The following is a 24,941-nucleotide window of genomic DNA, read 5'->3' as shown; positions in this document are numbered from 1 at the left end:
AGTGAACGACCGTCCAAATGGCTCAGCAGGGAGTTCTGCTGGACCAGGACCAGTTCTGTTGTTCTGGCTGTCTGGATGTACTGAAGGAACCAGTCACCATCCCCTGTGGACACAGTTACTGTAGAAGCTGTATTGAGGGCTGCTGGGATCAGGATGTTCTGAAAGGGGTCTATAGCTGTCCTCAGGGCAGAGAGAACTTCACTCCAAGGCTTAATCTGAGGAAAAATAACATGTTGGCTGAGGTTGTGGGGAAACTGAAGAAGACAGGACTCCAGGCTGCTCCCCCTCCTGCTCTGTGCTATGCTGGACCTGGAGATGTGGTGTGTGATGTCTGCACTGGGACCAGAAAGCAGAAAGCCCTCATGTCCTGTCTGGTGTGTCTGGCCTCTTACTGTGATACTCACCTCCAACCTCACTATGAATCTCCTGCTTTCAAGAAGCACAAACTGGTCAAAGCCACCGCACAACTACAGGAGAAGATCTGCTCTCATCATGACAAACTGCTGGAGGTTTTCTGTCATACCGATCAGCAGTGTATCTGTTATCAGTGTGTGATGGATGAACATAAAGGCCATGATACAGTGTCAGCTGCAGCAGAGAGGACTGAGAAACAGGTAAGACCAGAACAACTTGTTTGATGACTGTCTGATAAACAAATAATTAAAGATACAGTAGGAACTATGGCTGTTTGAATATAAGATCATTCAAATGATATCGTAACGGGACAGAACAAATATGAACACAAACCTTGAGTATATTGAGTTTGCTCCAAATGTATCACCATTTTCTAAAGTAAAACACTATTATCATTCTGAATGCCCTTTTATGAGTCAAACGTTCAGTCTCAACCCCTTGATACCTGTAGTGCTACCATAACAACTATAATAATTTTAAAGGGACCATCAATATTTTAGACCTTCCTCTCTATGGACCCTATGTCACATGACTATACTAGTTGGAAGGGTTTTACTATTGATCTACTGGACAAATAAAGCTTGATAGCTCATTGAAGAGTGATTCTCTACAGAGGCAGCTGGGGCTGCGTCAGCAGAAGGTACAGCAGAGATTCCAGGAGAGAGAGAAGGAGCTAAAGGAGCTCCAACAGGCTTTGGAGTCTTTCAAGGTGAGTATTGTTGACCAGAGCAGACACACCATTTCACTTCTCTCCTCCAGTCAGAGAGGGAGGAGAGGGACCCCTATCCAATCCAACTGTTGGGAACAGTCTGTCTGGACCCCTTTCAGACAATACACTGCTTAATGTAACTGATGGGATATGAACCCAGGTCTACTGCAGGAGAAACCAACATCTTGACCGTTACACCAAGAGGACATTCCCTATTGGGTAGACACTGATTTAGAAGTCGAAGGCGGGGCTACCTCATCTCATAACCATGAGTAACCAAGACTGACTCATGGCCCCTATACATTAACATGGAGCTCTCTCTCAATTTGATTCAAAGGGCTTTATAGGCATGGGAAACATATGTTTACATTGCCAAAGCAATTGAAATAGATAATAAACAAAAGTGAATTAAACAATAAGAAATTAACAGTAAACATTACACTCACGAAAGTTTCAAAGTAATAGAGACATTTCAAATGTTATAATTCAAGTACAAAAAGAGAGAGCCGTGCGCCAGACCGAGTTCTGGAGCTGAAATGGAAATGGATGAGGGAGAGTTGAGTGAGGTAGAAGGTGTGGTGAAGACCTCAGAACCAGAGCCGGACATCAATGGACATGATAACGAAGAATCTGGTGCAGTAGGAGTTACATTGTTGGAGAAAGTGGATCCATACCTTTTGGCAGATCCATGTGTGGTTTCAGGGTGGGTGGTAAAGGAGTTGGGTGCAGTTGAATCAGTGACGGTAACCTGTAGTGGACTTGTCATATTTGTTTGTGTTTCTTCTGACCAGAGGGAGTGGGCGCTCTGTGTCATGTAACTTGGGTCGAGATCTGTTTCTTGCTTTGCTCTTAGGAACAGGGCACAATTGGAAGGCGTTATTTCTGGGATAGCGTTAAGTGTGGAGGTGGAGCAATTGAAGTTGAAGACTCATGATGTTTGTGATGCCTGCCATTTACAGAGGCAGTGAAGAAAGTAGAGAAGGATGGGTCAAGGGTGAAGGATCCTGAGAGGATCCCTGTGAGTAGTAGATCTGTGCAGCACAGAGGGATAGGACAACGAGTGATATATGCTTCAGTGAGGTTGGCTTCTTAGCGTTCATAGTAATGGTTATCAACTGTACCACAGAAATGGAACGTAAATCACAGAATATTGATGTTGTGGTGGCAGCTGCAGAGAAGTATTTGTTCATATGAGATTTGACTTCATAAGAGTTCCAGGGTGTGTTGAGTGGTGGTGTCCAGTCCTCCCAGGTCATTGTCATGGTGCAGGAGCAGATAGGGTCAAAGTAGTGGAATGGGGTAGTGGGTTTTTAATGAGTGTAGGGTTAGTTGGAAGGGTTTTACTTTTTATATAACTTTTTGTAAAGTAAAATAGATTTATATTTTAGTCCATTTGGGGGCAGTAATGCAACATATTGGAAGCCAACTGCCGTTAAACTCCAAAGAAGAAGAAACGTTATATAATGGCTATGTACAGTGTTGTAACAATGTCTCTTTCTCTCTCATTCCATCACTTTCATGGTAGTTGGTTGTGTGGGTCTCTGGTTATGAATGGGGTGCAGGCAGACAATCGTTGATGGATATTTATAGATCTCTGATCAGGACAACAGTTGATTACTGGTGTATAGTTTATGGAACAGCAGCAAAGACTTGTCTTCAGAAGCTGGACAGAATCCAGTATACAGCTTTAAGGACATGTATTGGTGCATTTAAATCAACATCTGTATGTGTCTTACTAGTGGAGGCAGGTGAGATGCCTTTGGATATACGACGTAATAAATTGTCATTAGCTTATTGGGTTGAAAGGCTGTGAGGTTGAGCATCCCACTGCTACTGTTCTAGATGACTGTTGGGAATATACTAGTAGACAAGGCAGTGGTTTTGGTTGGACAGTTGGAAAGCTTGCTGATGACAGTGGTTTGAGGGAGTTGGAGGTTGGCCCTTCTGTGGTGATAGGAGATGTTCCTCCATGGTTACTCCCAGATCCTGTTGTTGTTCTAACCTTGGTAGAGAAAAGGAAAGATTGGTCAGAAGTCAGTGATGAAGGGAAACTGGTTGACAACTACATTGGTAGAAGTTATGCTTTTTTACCACTTTTCACAGATTAATCCAAGGACCCAGATAGTGGAGCACAAGGAGCAGGCGTTTACCTTCCTGAATTTGATGTGCAGATATGTAGAAGACTAACAGATGAACTGTCAGTATACTCAGTTGAACTGTTGGTGATAATAGTTGCCCTCCAGTGGGTGAAGGACGTACAACCTGTTAGAATTATAGTATGCTCAGATTCTCTGTCTGTATTGAATAGTTTATCATCTGGTAAATCTAATCGGAGTGACCTACTATTGGAGGTATCAATGTTATTATGGAGAATTGAGAGAATGGGTGTAGTAGTGAGATTCTGCTGGGTCCCAGCACATTCAGGTGTAGAAGGGAATTAAATTGTACACCAGTTAGCTAAAAGAGCTTTGAAACAAGATATAATTGATATTAATGTTCCACTGGGTAGAAGGTGAGGCCAAATGTGAGATCAGAGCCATTTTGATAGATGGCAGAAGAGATGGGTCTCTGAGCACAAGGGACGGCATTTATATGCACTCCAAAGAAAGGTTGCTGGACCAAGATTCAAAGGTCAGATTTGGAAGGAAGGAATATATTTCTCTGCCATGTTGGAGTCAACAGAAATACGAAATTACATCATAAATATTCCCTTACCTTTGATGATCTGTGATCAGAATGCAGTGCAAGGAATCCGAATTCCGCAATAAATCGTTGTTTTGTTCCATAATGTCCATTACTAGTGTCCAATTAGCTACTTTTGCGCTGGTCCAGGCGAACTCGGACAAAAACTTCAAAAAGTTATATTCCAGGTCGAATAAACTGGTCAAACTAAGTAGAGAATCAATCTTCAGGATGTTATTATCATATATATCCAATAGCATTCCAACCGGAGCATTTGTTTTTGTCTACAGAGTAATGGAACGCAGGCGATATAATGACTGCTCTGTGTAACCAGGAACTGGCATTCTGCTAGACCAGTGACTCAAATAGCTGCAATCCGGTCCCACATCACACTAAAGGCTTCATTCCACGTTCTACTGACTGTTGACATCTAGTGGAAGGTGTAGGAAGTGCGTGCAGATCCATATCTTACTTGGATGTGAATAGGCGATGAGTTGAAAATCAACCAGCCCCAGGATTTCCACTTCCTGTTTGGAAGTTTGCCTGTCCTATGAGTTCTGTGATACTCACAGACATAATTCAAACAGTTTTTGAAATTTCAGAGTGTTTTCTATCCAATAGTAATAATAATGTGCATATAATGTGCATCTGTGACAGAGTAGGAGGCAGTTCACTATGGGCACGCAATTCATCCAAAGTGAAAATGCTGCCCCCTATCCCTAAAAGGTTTTAACTAACTTCAAGGTTAAACAGGGGAGGGGTGGTACACAGGGTTTGTTAACAAAGATAGTGTGGGGATTGAGGGCAGGCAAGCGCTATCAGCCGGCAGCGGGGGCAATGACTAGGATGGACACTACATTTTTAACATTTACTGATAAAACTAGTTCATTGCATCCGCCAAGCAGCCCAGTTATATAATATTACCATATGTCTCAGCTGTTTGTCGTAATCGTTAAAAACAGGCCTTATTTTAGGTCATGTTTCACCCTGCCAGCGCCTATTAGTTGTATTGAAAAAACAGGCCTTATTTTAGGTCATGTTTCACCCTGCCAGCTCCTATTAGTTGTATTGAAAAACAGGCTTTATTTTATGAGATGTTTCACCCTGCCAGCTCCTATTAGTTGTATAGTAAAAACAGGTCTTATTTTAGGTCATATTTCACCCTGCCAGCTCCTATTAGTTGTATTGAAAAACAGGCCTTATTTTAGGTCATGTTTCACCCTGCCAGCTCCTATTAGTTGTATTGAAAAACAGGCTTTATTTTAGGAGATGTTTCAGCCTGCCAGCTCCTATTAGTTGTATTGAATAAACAGGTCTTATTTTAGGAGATGTTTCACCCTGCCAGCTCCTATTAGTTGTATTGAAAAAACAGGTCTTATTTTAGGTCATGTTTCACCCTGCCATCTCCTATTAGTTGTATTGAATGAACAGGTCTTATTTTAGGTCATGTTTCACCCTGCCAGCTCCTATTAGTTGTATTGAATGAACAGGTCTTATTTTAGGTCATGTTTCACCCTGCCAGCTCCTATTAGTTGTATTGAGAAACAGGTCTTATTTTAGGTCATGTTTCACCCTGCCAGCTCCTATTAGTTGTATTGAATGAACAGGTCTTATTTTAGGTCATGTTTCACCCTGCCAGCTCCTATTAGTTGTATAGTAAAAACAGGTCTTATATTAGGTCATGTTTTACCCTGCCAGCTCCTATTAGTTGTATAGTAAAAACAGGTCTTATTTCAGGTCATGTTTCGCCCTGCCAGCTCCTATTAGTTGTATTGAACACTGTGGCACCAACTCACCTTCTGAAAGTTCTATTCCCAGTCCATTGTTCTGCGTCACAATGTCAGCTTCACTATTGTTATCAATGAGACCAGCCCTCGTTAACCTTGTAGGTTTACCTCAGGTAACTTATTATTAACTAGGTAACAGCTACTTGGTGAGGAAGCTCACTGTTCACCTGATTACACGTTGTAGTGACTCACAGTGATAGCGATGGTTGGCGCATAGCCAACCAATGAATTTTTTTTCATCATGGTTATCCTTTTTTAAATGTTTATAAAAAGGTGTAAAACCGAAACAAAACGCATGTCCTTGTTCCCTTTTTCAAGATGTGGTTTAAACAGCCAGGAGTTTCTCTCTCTCTCTCTCTCTCTCTCTCTCTCTCTCTCTCTCTCTCTCTCTCTCTCTCTCTCTCTCTCTCTCTCTCTCTCTCTCTCTCTCTCTCTCTCTCTCTCTCTTAATTCAATGGGCTTTATTGGCATGGAAACATGTGTTAACATTGCCAAAGCAAGTGAAGTAGATAATATACAAAAGTGAAATAAACAATAAATATTAACAGTAAACATTACACATACAGAAGTTTCAAAACAATACAGACATTACAAATGTCATATTATATATAAACAGTGTTTTTACAATGTACAAATGGTTAAAGGACACAAGATAAAATAAATAGGCATGAATATGGGGTGTACTTACAATGGTGTGTGTTCTTCACTGGTTGCCCTTTTCTCGTGGCAACAGGTCACACATCTTGCTGCTGTGATGGCACACTGTGGAATTTCACCCAGTAGATATGGGTGTTTATCAAAATTTGATTTTTTTTCTAATTCTTTGTGGATCTGTGTAATCTGAGGGAAATATGTCTCTCTAATATGGTCATACATTAGGCAGGAGGTTAGGAAGTGCAGCTCGGTTTCCACCTCATTTTTTGGGCGGTGAGCACATAGCCTGTCTTCTCTTGAGTGCCATATCTGCCTACGGCGGCCTTTCTCAATAGCAAGGCTATGCTCGCTGAGTCTGTACATAGTCAAAGCTTTCCTTAATTTTGGGTCAGTCACAGTGGTCAGGTATTCTGCCGCTGTGTACTCTCTGTGTAGGGCCAAATAGCATTCTAGTTTGCTCTGTTTTTTTGTTAATTCTTTCCAATGTTTCAAGTAATTATCTTTTTGTTTTCTCATGATTTGGTTGGGTCTAAATGTGCTGCTGTCATGGGGCTCTGTAGGGTGTGTTTGTGAACAGAGCCCCAGGACCAGCTTGCTTAGGGGACTCTTCTCCAGGTTCATCTCTCTGTAGGTGATGGCTTTGTTGTGGAAGGTTTGGGAATCGCTTCCTTTTAGGTGGTTATAGAATTTAACAGCTCTTTTCTGGATTTTGATAATTAGTGGGTATCGGCCTAATTCTGCTCTGCATGCATTATTTGGTGTTCTACGTTGTACACTGAGGATATTCTTGCAGAATTCTGCATGCAGAGTCTCAATTTGGTGTTTGTCCCATTTTGTGAAGTCTTGGTTGGTGAGCGGACACCAGACCTCACAACCATAAAGGGCAATGGGCTCTATGACTGATTCAAGTATTTTTAGCCAAATCCTAATTGGTATGTTGAAATTTATGTTCCTTTTGATGGCATAGAATGCACTTCTTGCCTTGTCTCTCAGATTGTTCACAGCTTTGTGGAAGTTACCTGTGGTGCTGATGTTTATGCCAAGGTTTGTATAGTTTTTTGTGTGCTCTAGGGCAACAGTGTCTAGATGGAATTTGTATTTGTGGTCCTGGTGACTGGACCTTTTTTGGAACACCATTATTTTGGTCTTACTGAGATTTACTGTCAGGGCCCAGGTCTGACAGAATCTGTGCAGAAGATCTAGGTGCTGCTGTAGGCCCTCCTTGGTTGGTGACATAAGCACCAGATCATCAGCAAACAGCAGACATTTGACTTCGGATTCTAGTAGGGTGAGGCCGGGTGCTGCAGACTTTTCTAGTGCCTGCGCGTTGATATATATGTTGAAGAGGGTGGGCTTAAGCTGCATCCCTGTCTCACCCCACGACCCTGTGTGAAGAAATGTGTGTGTGTTTTTGCCAACACTTGTTGTTTATGTACTCTTAACAGCACTCTGCACAGGCAGCAGTGGAGGACAGTGATCAGATCTTTACTGAGCTGATCTGCTCCATTGAGAGAAGGCGCTCTGAGGTGAAGGAGCTGATCAGAGCCCAAGAGAAGGCTCAAGTGAGTCAAGCTGAAGGACTCCTGGAGCAACTGAAGCAGGAGATAGCTGAGCTGAGGAAGAGAAGCACTGAGCTGGAGAAGCTCTCACACACAGAGGATCACATCCATTTCCTCCAGGTAACTAAACTGCCTTGTTACATGTGATATGAAATTAACTTAATGTGAAACTATTCATCTCAATCATTATGTTGTCCTGTCCCTCTCTCTGTCCGTCTCCATCCCTGTCTCTCTGTCCATCTCTGTCCCTCCCCCTCTCTGTCCCATCTCTCTCTCTTTCTGTCTTTCTCTCTCTGTTCCCCTCTATGTCCGTCCCTCTCTCTCTCTGTCCATCCCTCTCTCTCTCTGTCCATCCCTCTCTCTTTGTCCATCCCTCTCTCTCTCTCTCTCTCTGTCCGTCCCTCTCTCTCTCTGTCCGTCCCTCTCTCTCTCTCTCTCTCTCTCTCTGTCCCTCTCTCTCTCTCTGTCCATCCCTCTCTCTCTCTGTCCATCCCTCTCTCTCTCTCTGTCCCTCTCTCTCTCTGTCCCCTTCTCTCTCTGTCCCCCTCTCTCTCTGTCCCTCTCTCTCTCTCTCTCTCTGTCCCTCTCTCGCTCTCTCTGTCCCTCTCTCTCGCTGTCCCTCTCTCTCTGTCCCTCTCTCGCTCTCTCTTTCCCTCTTGCTCTGTCTCTCTCTCTCTCTGTCCCTCTCTCTCGCTCTCTCTCTGTCACGCTCTCTCTCTCTGTCTCTCTCTCTCTCTCTGTCCCTCTCTCGCTCTCTCTTTCCCTCTCGCTCTATGTCCCTCTCTCTCTCGCCCTATGTCCCTCTCTCTATCTCTTCGCTCTCTGTCTGTCTTGAGAGCCATGTCTGTCTTCGGCGGCCTTTCTCAATTGCAAGCTCATGCTCACTGACTCTGTACATAGTCAAAGCTTTCCTTAAGTTTGGGTCAGTCACAGTGGTCAGGTATTCTGCCACTGTGTACTCGCTTTTTAGGGCCAAATAGCATTCTAGTTTGCTCTGTGTTTTTGTTAATTCTTTCCGATGTGTCAAGTAATTATCTTTTTGTTTTCTCATGATTTGGTTGGATCTAATTGTGCCACTGTCCTGGGGCTCTGTGGGGTCTCTCTCTCTCTCTCTCTCTCTCTCTCTCCTTCAATTCACTTTATTGACTTGGCAAGTTCATTATTACCTACATTGTCAAAGTATACATTTTGAAAAAAAAAAAAATTATATATATATATATATATATATTTATATATATAAATAAATGGTGGGACCAAAAGCAATAATAATAGTAGCGGACATGGGAATACCATTGACAACAACTACAACAACAATATTAATCAGAACAACAATACATTGAAGCAATGGTAGTAGACCAGTGTCAACATGACTGAGAAGAACATTCGTAGTGTCATTCCAAAAAGTGATCAAATTCAACATCTACTCACAGACTCCAACCTTGACTTCCTCTGCCTCTCAGAGACACGGCTCCGTAATACCTCTCCATATGCTGCTTTGATAGTGCCTGGCTCTAATATTGTCAGGAGAGACAGGAAGAGGAGGAGTTGTGATGATCTACATTAAAGAACATATCCGATGTAAACAAATTGAGTGGTCATGTGATAATGAGCTAGAATGTATTGGCCTGAACGTTACACTGTCTCCCCAAATGTCTTCTACCCTCATTGGAATGTATAGGCCACCATCCACCAAAAGTGTGTTTTTTTATCAGTTTAATAACATGCTTAGGGAATGTGACTTTGGGAAAGGGGTCATCTTAATGGGAGATTTTAACATTAATTATGAAGACAAGTCTTGTAGGAAAACCCTCGAACGGATCACTAATACCTTTGGCCTTACACAGCTAGTTAAAGGGCCAACCTGGGTGATATGTTGCTCTAAAACACAGATTGATTTGGGGTTCAGTACTAAACCAGAGAGTGACTAAATCATTCCATATGGTTACTGGGCTATCTGATCATAATCTGACACTTATAGCCAGAAAGAAGTCTAAGAGCAGGTTTAACCTCTCTACTGTTAGAAAGCCGGATCAACTAAGAATAACTGAGCTAAACGACTACCGCCCCGTAGCACTCACTTCCGTCATCATGAAGTGCTTTGAGAGACTAGTCAAGGACCATATCACCTCCACCCTACCTGACACCCTAGACCCACTCCAATTTGCTTACCGCCCAAATTGGTCCACAGACTATACAATCTCAACCACACTGCACACTGCCCTAACCCATCTGGACAAGAGGAATACCTATGTGAGAATGCTGTTCATCGACTACAGCTCGGCATTTAACACCATAGTACCCTCCAAGCTCGTCATCAAGCTCGAGACCCTGGGTCTCGACCCCGTCCTGTGCAACTGGGTACTGGACTTCCTGACGGGCCGCCCCTAGGTGGTGAGGGTAGGCAACAACATCTCCACCCCTCTGATCCTCAACACTGGGGCCCCACAAGGGTGCGTTCTGAGCCCTCTCCTGTACTCCCTGTTCACCCACGACTGCGTGGCCACGCACGCCTCCAACTCAATCATCAAGTTTGCGGACGACACAACAGTGTTAGGCTTGATTACCAACAACGACGAGACGGCCTACAGGGAGGAGGTGAGGGCCCTCGGAGTGTGGTGTCAGGAAAATAACCTCACACGCAACGTCAACAAAACTAAGGAGATGATTGTGGACTTCAGGAAACAGCAGAGGGAACACCCCCCTATCCACATTGATGGAACAGTAGTGGAGAGGGTAGTAAGTTTAATTTCCTCGGCATACACATCACAGACAAACTGAATTGGTCCACGCACACAGACAGCATCGTGAAGATGGCACAGCAGCGCCTCTTCAACCTCAGGAGGCTGAAGAAATTTGGCTTGTCACCAAAAGCACTCACAAACTTCTACAGATGCACAATCGAGAGCATCCTGGCGGGCTGTATCACCGCCTGGTACGGCAACTGCTCCGCCCACAACCGTAAGGCTCTCCAGAGGGTAGTGAGGTCTGCACAACGCATCACCGGGGGCAAACTAACTGCCCTCCAGGACACCTACACCACCCGACGTTACAGGAAGGCCATAAACATCATCAAGGACAACAACATCAAAGCTGGGACCGAGAGACTGAAAAACAGCTTCTATCTCAAGGCCATCAGGCTGTTAAACAGCCACCACTAACATTGAGTGACTGCTGCCAACACACTGACTCAACTCAGCTATTTTGAAAACGCAATTAGGGGAATTAACTGGAATGATCTCTTGTCCTATACAGACGTGGAAGCTGATAGTCAGGTTTTTCTATCCACAATCCAGACGACAATAAATGGTTTCCTAAAGAAAATCAAATCCAAACCTGGCCAAAAGAGCACTCTTCCTTGGCTAAATGGAGAAATCTGGAAACTGATGAAAGAACGAGATTATGCTCTAAAAATAGCCCTAAGATATAAATTAGAGCATGACAGACGTAGGTTTACTATGTTGAGAAATAAGGTGATGAAAGGAATCAGACAGACCAAGGCAAACTTTTTTATTAACATAATTGGTGAAGCAAAGGGAAATTCTAAACTGATCCGGGAGAATCTAAAAACGTTAACAGGGAAAGACCATAGTAACACTGCAAAAAGACTAGAAATCATGGTGAATAACAATCTAACACAGGACGCAGTCGAAACAGCAATAGCCTTCATTTATTACTTTATTGACTATGTCAGGGTACTGATACAGAACTCTTGGGCTCAGTGCTTGTGAATGACACTCAACCTGTCTTCATCATGAGGGAGGTTTCTGAGTCAAAGGTGAACAAGGTGATAAGCTCACTAAAGTACTCTGAAGCCAAAGATGTGTTTGGGCTGGACTCTACCTTTCTTAAAAACTACAAAGAGTCACTCATTGGCCCCATTACTAAGGTCACCAACACATCTATTGGTCTCGGGGCGTTTCCAAGTGTATGGAAGTCGGCCACAATAACGGCCATCTTTAAATCAGGCGACCCTGCTGACGTGAGTAACTACAGGCCCATTAGTATACTACCTGTGGTGTCAAAGGATGTTGAAAAGTGTGTATCAGAACAACTGATTGCCCAACTCAACAACAACCCCTTCACATTACACTTCATGCAGTTTGGCTTCAGAGTGAAACACTCCACAGAAACGGCCAACTGCTTTCTTCTGGAAAATGTGAAGTCCAAGATGGACAAAGGGGGTGTTGTTGGGGCTGTGTTTCTGGACCTAACAAAGGCTTTTGATACTGTTTTAACCATGAGATTCTCATCACAAATTGTCCAAGTTCAACTTTTCTCCCGATGCCTTGAGATGGATGAAATCATACCTGAAGGCAGAACTCAGTGTGTCAGAGTGAGCAATGAGCTGTCGCCCACTCTTAGATATGATGTGGGCATGCCCCAAGGGTCAATACTGGGGCCCCTCCTGTTCAGCCTGTACATTAATGATCTGCCTTCTGTCTGTACTGGGTATGAAGTTCAAATGTATGCAGATGATACAGTGATATAGGTGCATGCAAAGAGCAAACAACAAGCTTCACAATAACTCACTACTGTAATGGTCCAGGTTACAAAGTGGCTCAGTGACTCGTGTTTGCATATCAATGTGAAAAAAACTGTTTGCATGTTCTTCATCAGAAACACATAACTGCACCATCTATCACACTTTCACAAAATGTATGAATACATGGCAAAAGGTCAATCAGATTTGTGAACATGGTCCCTAGCTGTGTGTTGCCGCTTTCCATGTTGTCTGTTGTCTGTAGCTTGTGAGGTGTGGAAACACTTTGTTGCTTTTATGAATTTTGTCTTTTTGCTTTATGTTCTATGTTGCTCTGTCTGTATGCTACGTCTTGCTTGTCCTATGTTGCTCTGTCTGTATGCTATGTCTCGCTTGTCCTATGTTGCTCTGCGTGTGCTCACTGCTCAATGATTGTCTATATTGTAATTGTTTTTAACAACCTGACCAGGGATTGCGGTTGAAAATTAGCCGGCTGGCTAAAACCGGCACTTTTACTGAAACGTTGATTAATGTGCTGTAACGTCCGTTGGTGGAAGAAGGTGAGGACCGGTACGTGTTAATCTTGTTTATTTACCTGAACACTGAATTAACAAAAATGACAAAGAGAACAACCAAAACATTTTATAGTGTCAAATTCTTTGTATGGAATTATAATTTTGGGAAAGAAATATTCTCTTAGGTCTGAGTATTTGTCACAGTGTAATAGGAAATGCAGCTCTGTCTCTACCTCTCCCCTGGAGCAGAGTGAGCACAGCCTGTCCTCTCCGGGCTGCCAGGTTTGTCTGTGATGACCGGTCTCTATAGCCAGATTGTCCTCTCTGGGCAGCAAGGTTTGTCTGTGACGACCGGTCTCTATAGCCAGACTGTGCTCACTGAGTCTGTACCTAGTCAATGTTTTCCTCGGTTTTCTATCAGTCACAGTGGTCAGATAGTCTGCCACCATGTACTGTCTGTTTAGAGCCAAATAGCATTGAAGTTTACTTAGATTTTTTGTGGTGTCTTTCCAATAGGTGATATATTTTTGTTTTTGTTTTGTGATGATTTGGTTGGGCCAGATTTTCTGAGTGCTGTCCTGAGGCACTTTGGGGTTGGTTTGGGTTGGTGAACTGAGCCTCAGAACCAGCTGGCTGGGGGGACTCTTCACTTGTTTCATCTCTTGATACTATAGAGCTGTGTGATTGAATGTTTTGGGGTCACTTGTTTTTAGATGGTTGTCAAATTTTATGTCTTTTTTTTCTATTCGAATGAGGATGGTATTGGCCCAATTCTGCTCTACATGCATTATTTGGAGTTTTTCTTTGCACTTATTTTGCAGTATTTCGATTGGATGTTTGTCCCATTTGGTGAATTCATTATTAGAGATTGGACCCCATACTTCACTGCCATATAGAGCAATTGGTTATATAACTGATTGAAAAAATTTGAGACAGATTCTAATTGGAATTTCGATTTTGATGTTCCTTTTAATGGCATAGAATGCTCTTCTTGCTTTGTCTCTCAGCTCATTCACAGCTGTGTGAAAGCTACCTGTGTTGCTGATATTTAGTCCGAGATATGTGTAGTTTTTGGTGTGTTCTAATAGAACTGTGTCCAAAAAGAACACATATAACATATTTATATTTGTCATCCTTATTTCCGGACCTTTTTTGGAATATCATTATATTTGTTTGTTCTTTAGGTTAACAGACAAAGCCCAGGTCTGACAGAACCTGTGGTTAACGGTCAGAGCCCAGGTCTGACAGAACCTGTGGTTAACGGTCAGAGCCCAGGTCTGACAGAACCTGTGGTTAACGGTCAGAGCCCAGGTCTGACAGAACCTGTGGTTAACGGTCAGAGTCCAGGTCTGACAGAACCGGTGGTTAACGGTCAGAGCCCAGGTCTGACAGAACCTGTGGTTAACGGTCAGAGCCCAGGTCTGACAGAACCTGTGGTTAACGGTCAGAGCCCAGGTCTGACAGAACCTGTGGTTAACGGTCAGAGCCCAGGTCTGACAGAACCTGTGGTTAACGGTCAGAGCCCAGGTCTGACAGAACCTGTGGTTAACGGTCAGAGTCCAGGTCTGACAGAACCGGTGGTTAACGGTCAGAGCCCAGGTCTGACAGAACCTGTGGTTAACGGTCAGAGCCCAGGTCTGACAGAACCTGTGGTTAACGGTCAGAGCCCAGGTCTGACAGAACCTGTGGTTAACGGTCAGAGCCCAGGTCTGACAGAACCTGTGGTTAACGGTCAGAGCCCAGGTCTGACAGAACCTGCGGTTAACGGTCAGAGCCCAGGTCTGACAGAACCGGTGGTTAACGGTCAGAGCCCAGGTCTGACAGAACCTGCGGTTAACGGTCAGAGCCCAGGTCTGACAGAACCTGTGGTTAACGGTCAGAGCCCAGGTCTGACAGAACCTGTGGTTAACGGTCAGAGCCCAGGTCTGACAGAACCTGTGGTTAACGGTCAGAGCCCAGGTCTGACAGAACCTGTGGTTAACGGTCAGAGCCCAGGTCTGACAGAACCTGTGGTTAACGGTCAGAGCCCAGGTCTGACAGAACCTGTGGTTAACGGTCCGAGCCCAGGTCTGACAGAACCTGTGGTTAACGGTCAGAGCCCAGGTCTGACAGAACCTGTGGTTAACAGTCAGAGCCCAGGTCTGAAAGAACCTGCGAAGACGATCTAGGTGCTGCTGTAACCCCTCTTTAGTGGGAGACAGCAGCACCAGCTCATCTGCGTACATTTGAGTCCATCAACAGGACGATGTCAGCCAGTGTTTCTTCTGGACTGGAGGGGGCAGAGGGGGGCTGGTGGGTGTTGAAGTTGGGGTGTGGCTGGCTGTGCCGGTGCCACTGTCATTGGGAGGCTGTTCTGTGGTTTGGGAAGGAGGGGTGCAGCAGGCAGGGCTGGGGAGGCCTGGCTGGTTGAGCTGGGCTCCTCTGCTGTGTGAGGGCAGGTCATAGAGTGGTGTTCTAGTTCTAGCAGATCGTTATTACTGTTCGGCCTGTCTTTTTGGAGCTCTCTCACCTCCTTTGTTAGATCAGCCAGCTCTCACCTCCTTTGTTAGATCAGCCAGCTCTCACCTCCTTTGTTAGATCAGCCAGCTCTCACCTCCTTTGTTAGATCAGCCAGCTCTCACCTCCTTTGTTAGATCAGCCAGCTCTCTCACCTCCTTTGTTAGATCAGCCAGCTCTCTCACCTCCTTTGTTAGATCAGCCAGCTCTCACCTCCTTTGTTAGATCAGCCAGCTCTCACCTCCTTTGTTAGATCAGCCAGCTCTCTCACCTCCTTTGTTAGATCAGCCAGCTCTCTCACCTCCTTTGTTAGATCAGCCAGCTCTCTCACCTCATTTGTTAGATCAGCCAGCTCTCTCACCTCATTTGTTAGATCAGCCAGCTCTCACCTCCTTTGTTAGATCAGCCAGCTCTCACCTCCTTTGTTAGATCAGCCAGCTCTCACCTCCTTTGTTAGATCAGCCAGCTCTCACCTCCTTTGTTAGATCAGCCAGCTCTCACCTCCTTTGTTAGATCAGCCAGCTCTCACCTCCTTTGTTAGATCAGCCAGCTCTCACCTCCTTTGTTAGATCAGCCAGCTCTCACCTCCTTTGTTAGATCAGCCAGCTCTCACCTCCTTTGTTAGATCAGCCAGCTCTCACCTCCTTTGTTAGATCAGCCAGCTCTCACCTCCTTTGTTAGATCAGCCAGCTCTCACCTCCTTTGTTAGATCAGCCAGCTCTCACCTCCTTTGTTAGATCAGCCAGCTCTCACCTCCTTTGTTAGATCAGCCAGCTCTCACCTCCTTTGTTAGATCAGCCAGCTCTCACCTCCTTTGTTAGATCAGCCAGCTCTCACCTCCTTTGTTAGATCAGCCAGCTCTCACCTCCTTTGTTAGATCAGCCAGCTCTCACCTCCTTTGTTAGATCAGCCAGCTCTCTCACCTCCTTTGTTAGATCACCCAGCTCTCACCTCCTTTGTTAGATCAGCCAGCTCTCACCTCCTTTGTTAGATCAGCCAGCTCTCACCTCCTTTGTTAGATCAGACAGCTCTCACCTCCTTTGTTAGATCAGCCAGCTCTCACCTCCTTTGTTAGATCACCCAGCTCTCTCACCTCCTTTGTTAGATCAGCCAGCTCTCACCTCCTTTGTTAGATCAGCCAGCTCTCTCTTGAGTCTGTCTCTCTCTTGCTGAACCTCTTTCAGCTGTGTTGCAAGGCTGCTGTCCTGCTCTGTCCTCACCTTGGTTAGGAGCTCCTCTAAGGTGTGGTTGTCTGATTGCTGTTTGCTTACGCTCACCCTCAGCAGGACCACCTCCCCCTCCAGTCTGGTGAACTGATCCCTCATGGCAGCCATGGTGGTGAGGAGGGTCTGAGCCTGCTCTGCACTGAGGGGGTTGCTCTCCTCCTGGGGCATATCCTCCACTATGGTGGGAAGAGAGGTGCTGGATGTGCCTTCTTGGGTGGGGAGAGTAGGGGTGAGGGTGGTGCTGGTGGAGGTTGTCTTGTGGGAGGGCATGTCACTGGTGGTGCCCTTCTCTCTCTCTGCTCTCTCCTTATTGGTCTGAAAGTCTGTTTCAAACAGCCTAATGTTGCCTTGCACCATGACAGTCCCAGTCTGGTAGAGGTTGATTGTTATCATGGTGCTGTCAGGGTCGTCTGTCTCTTTGACTTTCAGCTTCCACCCATTACAGAGTCCCTCTTTCTTTATGGATGGGTAGTGAGAGCACACTGCTGAGCGCCATGCATTTGGCTGGTCAGTGAGGAAGATGAGATTACTCACATCACCGTTTTTGTAGAGGTCTGCGAAAAGGGTTTCTTGCCTCCCCTTTAGTAGTGTCTGTTTAAAAGCTTTCGTCGTTGTGTCATTTTTGGCCTCTGGAGGGTAGAGGATGGATTCAGCGCTGAGTGGGGACATGGTGCTTGTGGGCTCTGCTACTACTGCTGCTGCTCTGTTCAAAAACCAGCAAAAAGAGTGGCAAATCTTCACACAAAAACACAGAAGATATGTTTACTCATGTTTACTCACTTTTGGTTTACTCACTCAGTTTGGTCGTTTGATGTAGTTGTATTAACTGCCCTTGCTAGGTTTCTTCTGGCTAGCTTGTTAGCATGCTGGCTAGGTCTCTGTTGTGTAGCTAGCTTTTTCGATTAGAGTGTTTATCTCATTCTAAAAAAAATAATTACAAAAAAATATATCAGGAGCTCATGTTGAGCATGACTCTCTCTCTCTCTCCCCCTGTCTCTCTGTCCCTCTCTCTCTGTCTCTGTCTCACTCTCTCTCTCTCCCTCCCTCTCTCTCTTTCTCTCTCTCCCTCTCTCTCTCTCTTTCTCTCGCTGTCCCTCTCTTGCTCTCTCGCTCTCTCTTTCTCTCTCGCTCTGTCTCTCTCTGTCCCTCTCTCTTGTTCTCTCTCTCTGTCCCTCACTCTCTGTATCTCTGTCTCTGTCTCACTCTCTCTCTCTCTGTCCCTCTCTCTCTGCCCCCCTCTCTCTCTCTCTCTCTCTCTCTCTGTCCCTCTCTCTCTCCCTCTTTGTCCCTCTCTCTCTGTCCCCCTGTCTCTCTCTCTGTGTCCCCTCTCTCTCTCTTTCCCCACTCTCTGTCTCTGTCCTCTCTCTCTCTCTCTCTCTCTCCCTCCCTCTCTCTCTTTCTCTCTCTCTCCCTCTCTCTCTCTCCCTCTCTCTCTCTCTGTCCCTCTCTTGCTCTCGCGCTCTGTCTTTCTCTCTCGCTCTGTCTCTCTCTCCCTCTCTCTTGTTCTCTCTCTCTGTCCCTCTCTCTCTGTATCTCCGTCTCTGTCTCACTCTCTCTCTCTGTCCCTCTCTCTCTGTATCTCTGTCTCACTCTCTCTCTCTCTGTCCCTCTCTCTCTGTATCTCTCTCTGTCTCACTCTCTCTCTCTCTGTCCCTCTCTCTCTGTCCCCTCTCTCTTTCTCTCTCTCTGCCCCCCTCTCTCTCTCTCTCTCTCTCTGTCCCTCTCTCTCTGTCCCCCTGTCTCTCTCTCTGTGTCCCCCTCTCTCTCTCTCTTCCCCACTCTCTCTCTCTGTCTCTGTCCTCTCTCTCTCTCTCACACACTCTGTCCCCCCCCCTCTCTCCATCTGTCCGCTCTCTCTCACTCTGTCCCTCTCTCTCTCTGTCCCTCTCTCTCGGTCTATCTCTCAATTCAATTCAATTCAAGGGGCTTTATTGGCATGGGTAACATGTGTTAACATTGCCAAAGCAAGTAAGGTAGATAATATATAAAGTGAAATAAACAATAAAAATTAACAGTAGACATCACACATACAAAAGTTTCAAATCAATAAAGACATTACAAATGTCATATTATATATATATATATACAGTGTTTTTACAATGTACAAATGGTAAAGGACACAAGATAAAATAAATAAGCATAGATATGGGTTGTATTTACAATGGTGAGTGTTCTTCACTGGTTGCCCTTTTCTCGTGGCAACAGGTCACAAATCTTGCTGCTCTGATGGCACACTGTGGAATTTCACCCAGTAGATATGGGAGTTTTTCAAAATTGGATTTGTTTTCGAATTCTTTGTGGATCTGTGTAATCTGAGGGAAATATGTCTCTCTAATATGGTCATACATTGGGCAGGAGGTTAGGAAGTGCAGCTCAGTTTCCACCTCATTTTGTGGGCAGTGAGCACATAGCCTGTCTTCTCTTGAGAGCCATGTCTGCCTACGGCGGCCTTTCTCAATAGCAAGGCTATGCTCGCTGAGTCTGTACATAGTCAAAGCTTTCCTTAATTTTGGGTCAGTCACAGTGGTCAGGTATTCTGCCGCTGTGTACTCTCTGTGTAGGGCCAAATAGCATTCTAGTTTGCTCTGTTTTTTTGTTAATTCTTTCCAATGTGTCAAGTAATTATCTTTTTGTTTTCTCATGATTTGTTTGGGTCTAATTGTGCTGCTGTCATGGGGCTCTGTAGGGTGTGTTTGTGAACAGAGCCCCAGGATCAGCTTGCTTAGGGGACTCTTCTCCAGGTTCATCTCTCTGTAGGTGATGGCTTTGTTGTGGAAGGTTTGGGAATCACTTCCTTTTAGGTGGTTATAGAATTTAACAGCTCTTTTCTGGATTTTGATAATTAGTGGGTATCGGCCTAATTCTGCCCTGCATGCATTATTTGGTGTTCTACGTTGTACACGGAGGATATTTTTTGCAGAATTCTGCGTGCAGAGTCTCAATTTGGTGTTTGTCCCATTTTGTGAAGTCTTGGTTGGTGAGCGGACCCCAGACCTCACAACCATAAAGGGCAATGGGCTCTATGACTGATTCAAGTATTTTTAGCCAATTCCTAATTGGTATGTTGAAATTTATGTTCCTTTTGATGGCATAGAATGCCCTTCTTGCCTTGTCTCTCAGATCGTTCACAGCTTTGTGGAAGTTACCTGTGGCGCTGATGTTTAGGCCAAGGTATGTATAGTTTTTTGTGTGCTCTAGGGCAACAGTGTCTAGATGGAATGTGTATTTGTTGTCCTGGTGACTGGACCTTTTTTGGAACACCATTATTTTGGTCTTACTGAGATTTACTGTCAGGGCCCAGGTCTGACAGAATCTGTGCATAAGATCTAGGTGCTGCTGTAGGCCCTCCTTGGTTGGTGACAGAAGCACCAGATCATCAGCAAACAGCAGACATTTGACTTCAGATTCTAGTAGGGTGAGGCCGGGTGCTGCAGACTTTTCTAGTGCCCGCGCCAGTTCGTTGATATATATGTTGAAGAGGGTGGGGCTTAAGCTGCATCCCTGTCTAACCCCACGACCCTGCGTGAAGAAATGTGTGTGTTTTTTGCCAATTTTAACCGCACACTTGTTGTTTGTGTACATGGATTTTATGATGTCGTATGTTTTACCCCCAACACCACTTTCCATCAGTTTGTATAGCAGACCCTCATGCCAAATTGAGTCGAAGGCTTTTTTGAAATCAACAAAGCATGAGAAGACTTTGCCTTTGTTTTGGTTTGTTTGGTTGTCAATTAGGGTGTGCAGGGTGAATACATGGTCTGTTGTACGGTAATTTGGTAAAAAGCCAATTTGACATTTGCTCAGTACATTGTTTTCATTGAGGAAGTGTACGAGTCTGCTGTTAATGATAATGCAGAGGATTTTCCCAAGGTTACTGTTGACGCATATTCCACGGTAGTTATTGGGGTCAAATTTGTCTCCATTTTTGTGGATTGGGGTGATCAGTCCTTGGTTCCAAATATTGGGGAAGATGCCAGAGCTAAGAATGATGTTAAAGAGTTTTAGTATAGCCAATTGGAATTTGTTGTCTGTATATTTGATCATTTCATTGAGGATACCATCAACACCACAGGCCTTTTTGGGTTGGAGGGTTTTTATTTTGTCCTGTAACTCATTCAATGTAATTGGAGAATCCAGTGGGTTACATACATACATTTACATTACATAGTCTTTAATAGTTGATTCTAAGATCTGTATTTGATCATGTATATGTTTTTGCTCTTTATTCTTTGTTATAGAGCCAAAAAGATTGGAGAAGTGGTTTACCCATACATCTCCATTTTGGATAGATAATTCTTCATGTTGTTGTTTGTTTAGTGTTTTCCAATTTTCCCAGAAGTGGTTAGAGTCTATGGATTCTTCAATTACATTGAGCTGATTTCTGACATGCTGTTCCTTCTTTTCCGTAGTGTATTTCTGTATTGTTTTAGTGATTCACCATAGTGAAGGCGTAGACTCAGGTTTTCCGGGTCTCTATGTTTTTGGTTGGACAGGTTTCTCAATTTCTTTCTTAGATTTTTGCATTCTTCATCAAACCATTTGTCATTGTTGTTAATTTTCTTCGGTTTTCTATTTGAGATTTTTAGATTTGATAGGGAAGCTGAGAGGTCAAATATACTGTTAAGATTTTCTACTGCCAAGTTTACACCTTCACTATTACAGTGGAACGTTTTACCCAGGAAATTGTCTAAAAGGGATTGAATTTGTTGTTGCCTAATTGTTTTTTGGTCTCTCTCTCACTCTGACCCTCTATCTCCCTCTCTGTCCCCACCTCTCTCTCTGTCACCCCTCTCTCTGTATCTCTGTCTCACTCTCTCTTTCACTCTCTCTCTGTCCCCTCTCTTTCTGCACCCCCCTCTCTCTGTCCCTCTCTCTCTTTCTCTGTCCCACTCTCTCTCTGTCCCCCTGTCTCTCTCTCTCTGTCCCCCTCTCTCTCTCTCTTTCTCTTTCCCCGCTCTCTCTCTCTCTCTCTCTCTCACTCTCTCTCTCTCTCTCTCAATCTGTCCCCTCTCTCTCACTCTGTCCCTCTCTCTCTCTGTCCCTCTCTCTCGGTCTGTCTCTCTCTCACTCTGACCCTCTATCTCCCTCTCTGTCCCCACCTCTCTCCCTGTCACCCCTCTCTCTGTCTCTCTCTCTCTCTATCGCTCTCTTTCTCTCTCTCTGTCCCTCTTTTGCTCTCCCTCTCTCTTTCTCTCTCTCTGTCCCTCTCTCTCGGTCTTTCTCTCTCTCTGTCCCTCTCTCTATCTCTGTCCCTCTGTCTGTCTCGCTCTCTCTCCAGAGTTATCAGTGTCTCTCCAGTATCAGTATATCTTCAGACTTACCCAGCATCGTTGTCCGTCCTCTTCAGTACTTTGGAGATGTGAGTAAGACTGTGTCTGAACTGAGAGACAAACTAGAGGACTTCCTTAAAGGAGAATGGACCAAGATCTCCACTACAGGTGTGTTGAAAATAATAAGAACATCAACTTTAGACCATTGAAAGTTCCCTACTAGTCATATACATGTGGAATATGGTATGATGATAACATTCCCTCTCTATGTCAATGTGTTTGTGTGTCTGTAGTGAAAATAGTGGATGTTGTACTGCCTCCAGAGCCCAAGACCAGAGAACAGTTGTTACAATGTGAGTCTCTTTATTGTGAAGTAACTAACAGTCTCTTTTTACTGACACTCCTAACAATCCCTCTTGAAATATATAGCAATAGTAGATCTAATCATAGACTGGATATCTATCTGACTCCTCATATTTCTCTGATTTGATCTCTGCTGTGCTCTAATCAAAGACAGGGTAGATACAGTATCTGCCTTAACTTATTGTTCTAACTCCCCTCATTTGTCTCTGCTCTGCTCTTCTCCCAGATTCCTGTCAGCTCACACTGGACCCAAACACAGCACACAAACAACTCTCTCTGTCTGAAGGGAACCGAAAGGTGACATATAAAGATCAAGACCAACCATATCCTGACCAACCAGACAGATTCACCAACTACTACCAGGTTCTGTGTAGAGAGGGTCTGTCTGGACGCTGTTACTGGGAGGTGGAGTGGAGTGGTTATGTTGATATAGCAGTCTCATATAAAGACATCAGCCGAACAGAGACAGATGGTGGATTTGGAGACAATGACAAGTCCTGGAGTTTACTATGCTATAGTGATGGTTATTGTTTCAGACACAATAATGTTGTGACTAAAGTATCAGGCCCTCAGTCCTCCAGAGTAGGAGTGTACCTGGATCACAAGGCAGGTACTCTGTCCTTCTACATTGTCTCTGACACAATGACCCTCCTCCACAGAGTCCAGACCACATTCACTCAGCACCTCTATCCTGGACTTTGGCTCTCTGGTACTGCTGAGCTGATTAAACTGTAGCAGGATCCACATAGATACTAGTCATGCTGGTGTAGTCTATAGCTGAGCTGGTTAAACTGTAGTAGGATCCACATAGATACTAGTCATGCTGGTGTATTCTATAGCTGAGCTGGTTAAACTGTAGTAGGGTCCACATAGATACTAGTTATGCTGGTGTAGTCTATAGCTGAGCTGGTTAAACTGTAGTAGGGTCCACATAGATACTCGTCATGCTGGTGTAGTCTATAACTGAGCTGGTTAAACTGTAGTAGGGTCCACATAGATACTAGTTATGCTGGTGTAGTCTATAGCTGAGCTGGTTAAACTGTAGTAGGATCCACATAGATACTAGTCATGCTGGTGTATTCTATAGCTGAGCTGGTTAAACTGTAGTAGGGTCCACATAGATACTAGTTATGCTGGTGTAGTCTATAGCTGAGCTGGTTAAACTGTAGTAGGGTCCACATAGATACTCGTCATGCTGGTGTAGTCTATAACTGAGCTGGTTAAACTGTAGTAGGGTCCACATAGATACTAGTTATGCTGGTGTATTCTATAGCTGAGCTGGTTAAACTGTAGTAGGGTCCACATAGATACTAGTTATGCTGGTGTAGTCTATAGCTGAGCTGGTTAAACTGTAGTAGGGTCCACATAGATACTAGTCATGCTGGTGTAGTCTATAGCTGAGCTGGTTAAACTGTAGTAGGGTCCACATAGATACTAGTCATGCTGGTGGTGATGGTCCCCAGATATAATGGTCTGTTTTCTGTACAATAATTTGTCTGACTGTATAGTTCAATTAAAATGTCATGTACTTAATTTTTATCAAATACAATGTTTTAATCTTGTACATTTCCACAAGTCATGATGTATGGTGTTGATGTATATTGGTTGACATTCAGAACCACTGATATGTTTTCTCAATTGGTTCTCTGTCTCAATGTAATTATCCTCAGTGGCATTGCCTTGTTCAGGGTTAGAACGGCAGATTTTTACCTTGTCAGCTCGGTGTTTCCAACTTGCAACCTTCCAGTTACTCGTCCAACACTCTAACCACTAGGCTACCTGCCTCATTGAACAGGTAGTATCACTAACTAACGAAACTATATGGAACAAACACAGATTAATCCTAGAAGTATCAGTATATCAGTAATGTTCAGAATAGTACTTTAATATCATTGGAGATTGATGGTCTTTTTAATCCACTATCCAGAGTCAGGAACAGATGAAGTTAGATCTGCTACTGTCCAGTGATTAAATATGACTTATGGTGATGGGAAATAAAAAAATACAACACTAAACTTCATCTAGTAATAGTTTTCCTTTGTTATTTATTCCAAGCTGTCTTTAACTTGTAAATGGATTGTGTGGAGGTGAGCTAGTGGTGTGGCTGATAGAATATCATGAAAAGGGAGGATGGGAGGAAGAGGAGAGGAGTGAAGGGCTATTAAAGAAACCAGATGAGGAAGAGAAAGATGTTCAGAGGAATTACTGGCTCTGTTCCAAATGGTTCCCTATTCCCTGCATAGTGCACTACAGTGCTTCTGACCAGGTCTACATAGGGAATAGGGTGTAGATTTATTACAATATCAAGATTTAGTGTTTGGCACAATTTGTTTTTACATCTCCACCCCCCACTTCATGTCTGTCATCTCCCAGTTCTGTTAGGACTTCCTCTCATTGAACTGGGTCTCATTCTAAATGGTCACTTTGTATTGATAGTCCATACTGGACTTTACTATGGTTCTACATACAGTACCTGTATTGATAGTCCATACTGGGCTTTACTAAGGTTCTACATACAGTACCTGTATTGATAGTCCATCCTGGGCTTTACTATGGTTCTACATACAGTACCTGTATTGATAGTCCATACTGGGCTTTACTATGGTTCTACATACCGTATCTGTATTGATAGTCCATACTGGGCTTTACTATGGTTCTACATACAGTACCTGTATTGATAGTCCATACTGGGCTTTACTAAGGTTCTACATACAGTACCTGTATTGATAGTCCATCCTGGGCTTTACTATGGTTCTACATACAGTACCTGTATTGATAGTCCATAC

The 24,941-nt window shown here is 44.2% G+C and overlaps 1 protein-coding gene across 1 annotated transcript; it reads left to right on the top strand.

Moving 5' to 3' along the window:
- LOC135556689 (tripartite motif-containing protein 16-like) lies at positions 1-23,629 on the top strand. Its single transcript, XM_064990075.1, has 6 exons — positions 1-614; positions 1,028-1,123; positions 7,692-7,925; positions 21,801-21,960; positions 22,086-22,145; positions 22,382-23,629. Exons 1-6 carry the CDS (start codon positions 18-20, stop codon positions 22,888-22,890), a joined length of 1,656 nt encoding a protein of 551 aa, XP_064846147.1. The 5' UTR covers positions 1-17; the 3' UTR covers positions 22,891-23,629.
- The last annotated feature ends 1,312 nt before the right edge of the window (positions 23,630-24,941 follow it).

The sequence above is a fragment of the Oncorhynchus masou genome, chromosome 15 (assembly GCF_036934945.1).
Source record: "Oncorhynchus masou masou isolate Uvic2021 chromosome 15, UVic_Omas_1.1, whole genome shotgun sequence".
NCBI classification, from domain to species: domain Eukaryota; kingdom Metazoa; phylum Chordata; class Actinopteri; order Salmoniformes; family Salmonidae; genus Oncorhynchus; species Oncorhynchus masou.
The sequence above is the reverse complement of the archived record's forward strand: the minus strand, read 5'-3'. Positions and strand labels throughout refer to the sequence as shown.

Bases quoted from the DNA above. Each gene is read 5' to 3' on its own strand.
- LOC135556689 (XM_064990075.1), top strand. From the start codon at position 18: ATGGCTCAGCAGGGAGTTCTGCTGGACCAGGACCAGTTCTGTTGTTCT. The intron at 1,124-7,691 runs GTGAGTATTGTT...TACTCTTAACAG, and splicing joins AGGCTTTGGAGTCTTTCAAG to CACTCTGCACAGGCAGCAGT. The intron at 7,926-21,800 runs GTAACTAAACTG...CTCTCTCTCCAG, and splicing joins ATCACATCCATTTCCTCCAG to AGTTATCAGTGTCTCTCCAG.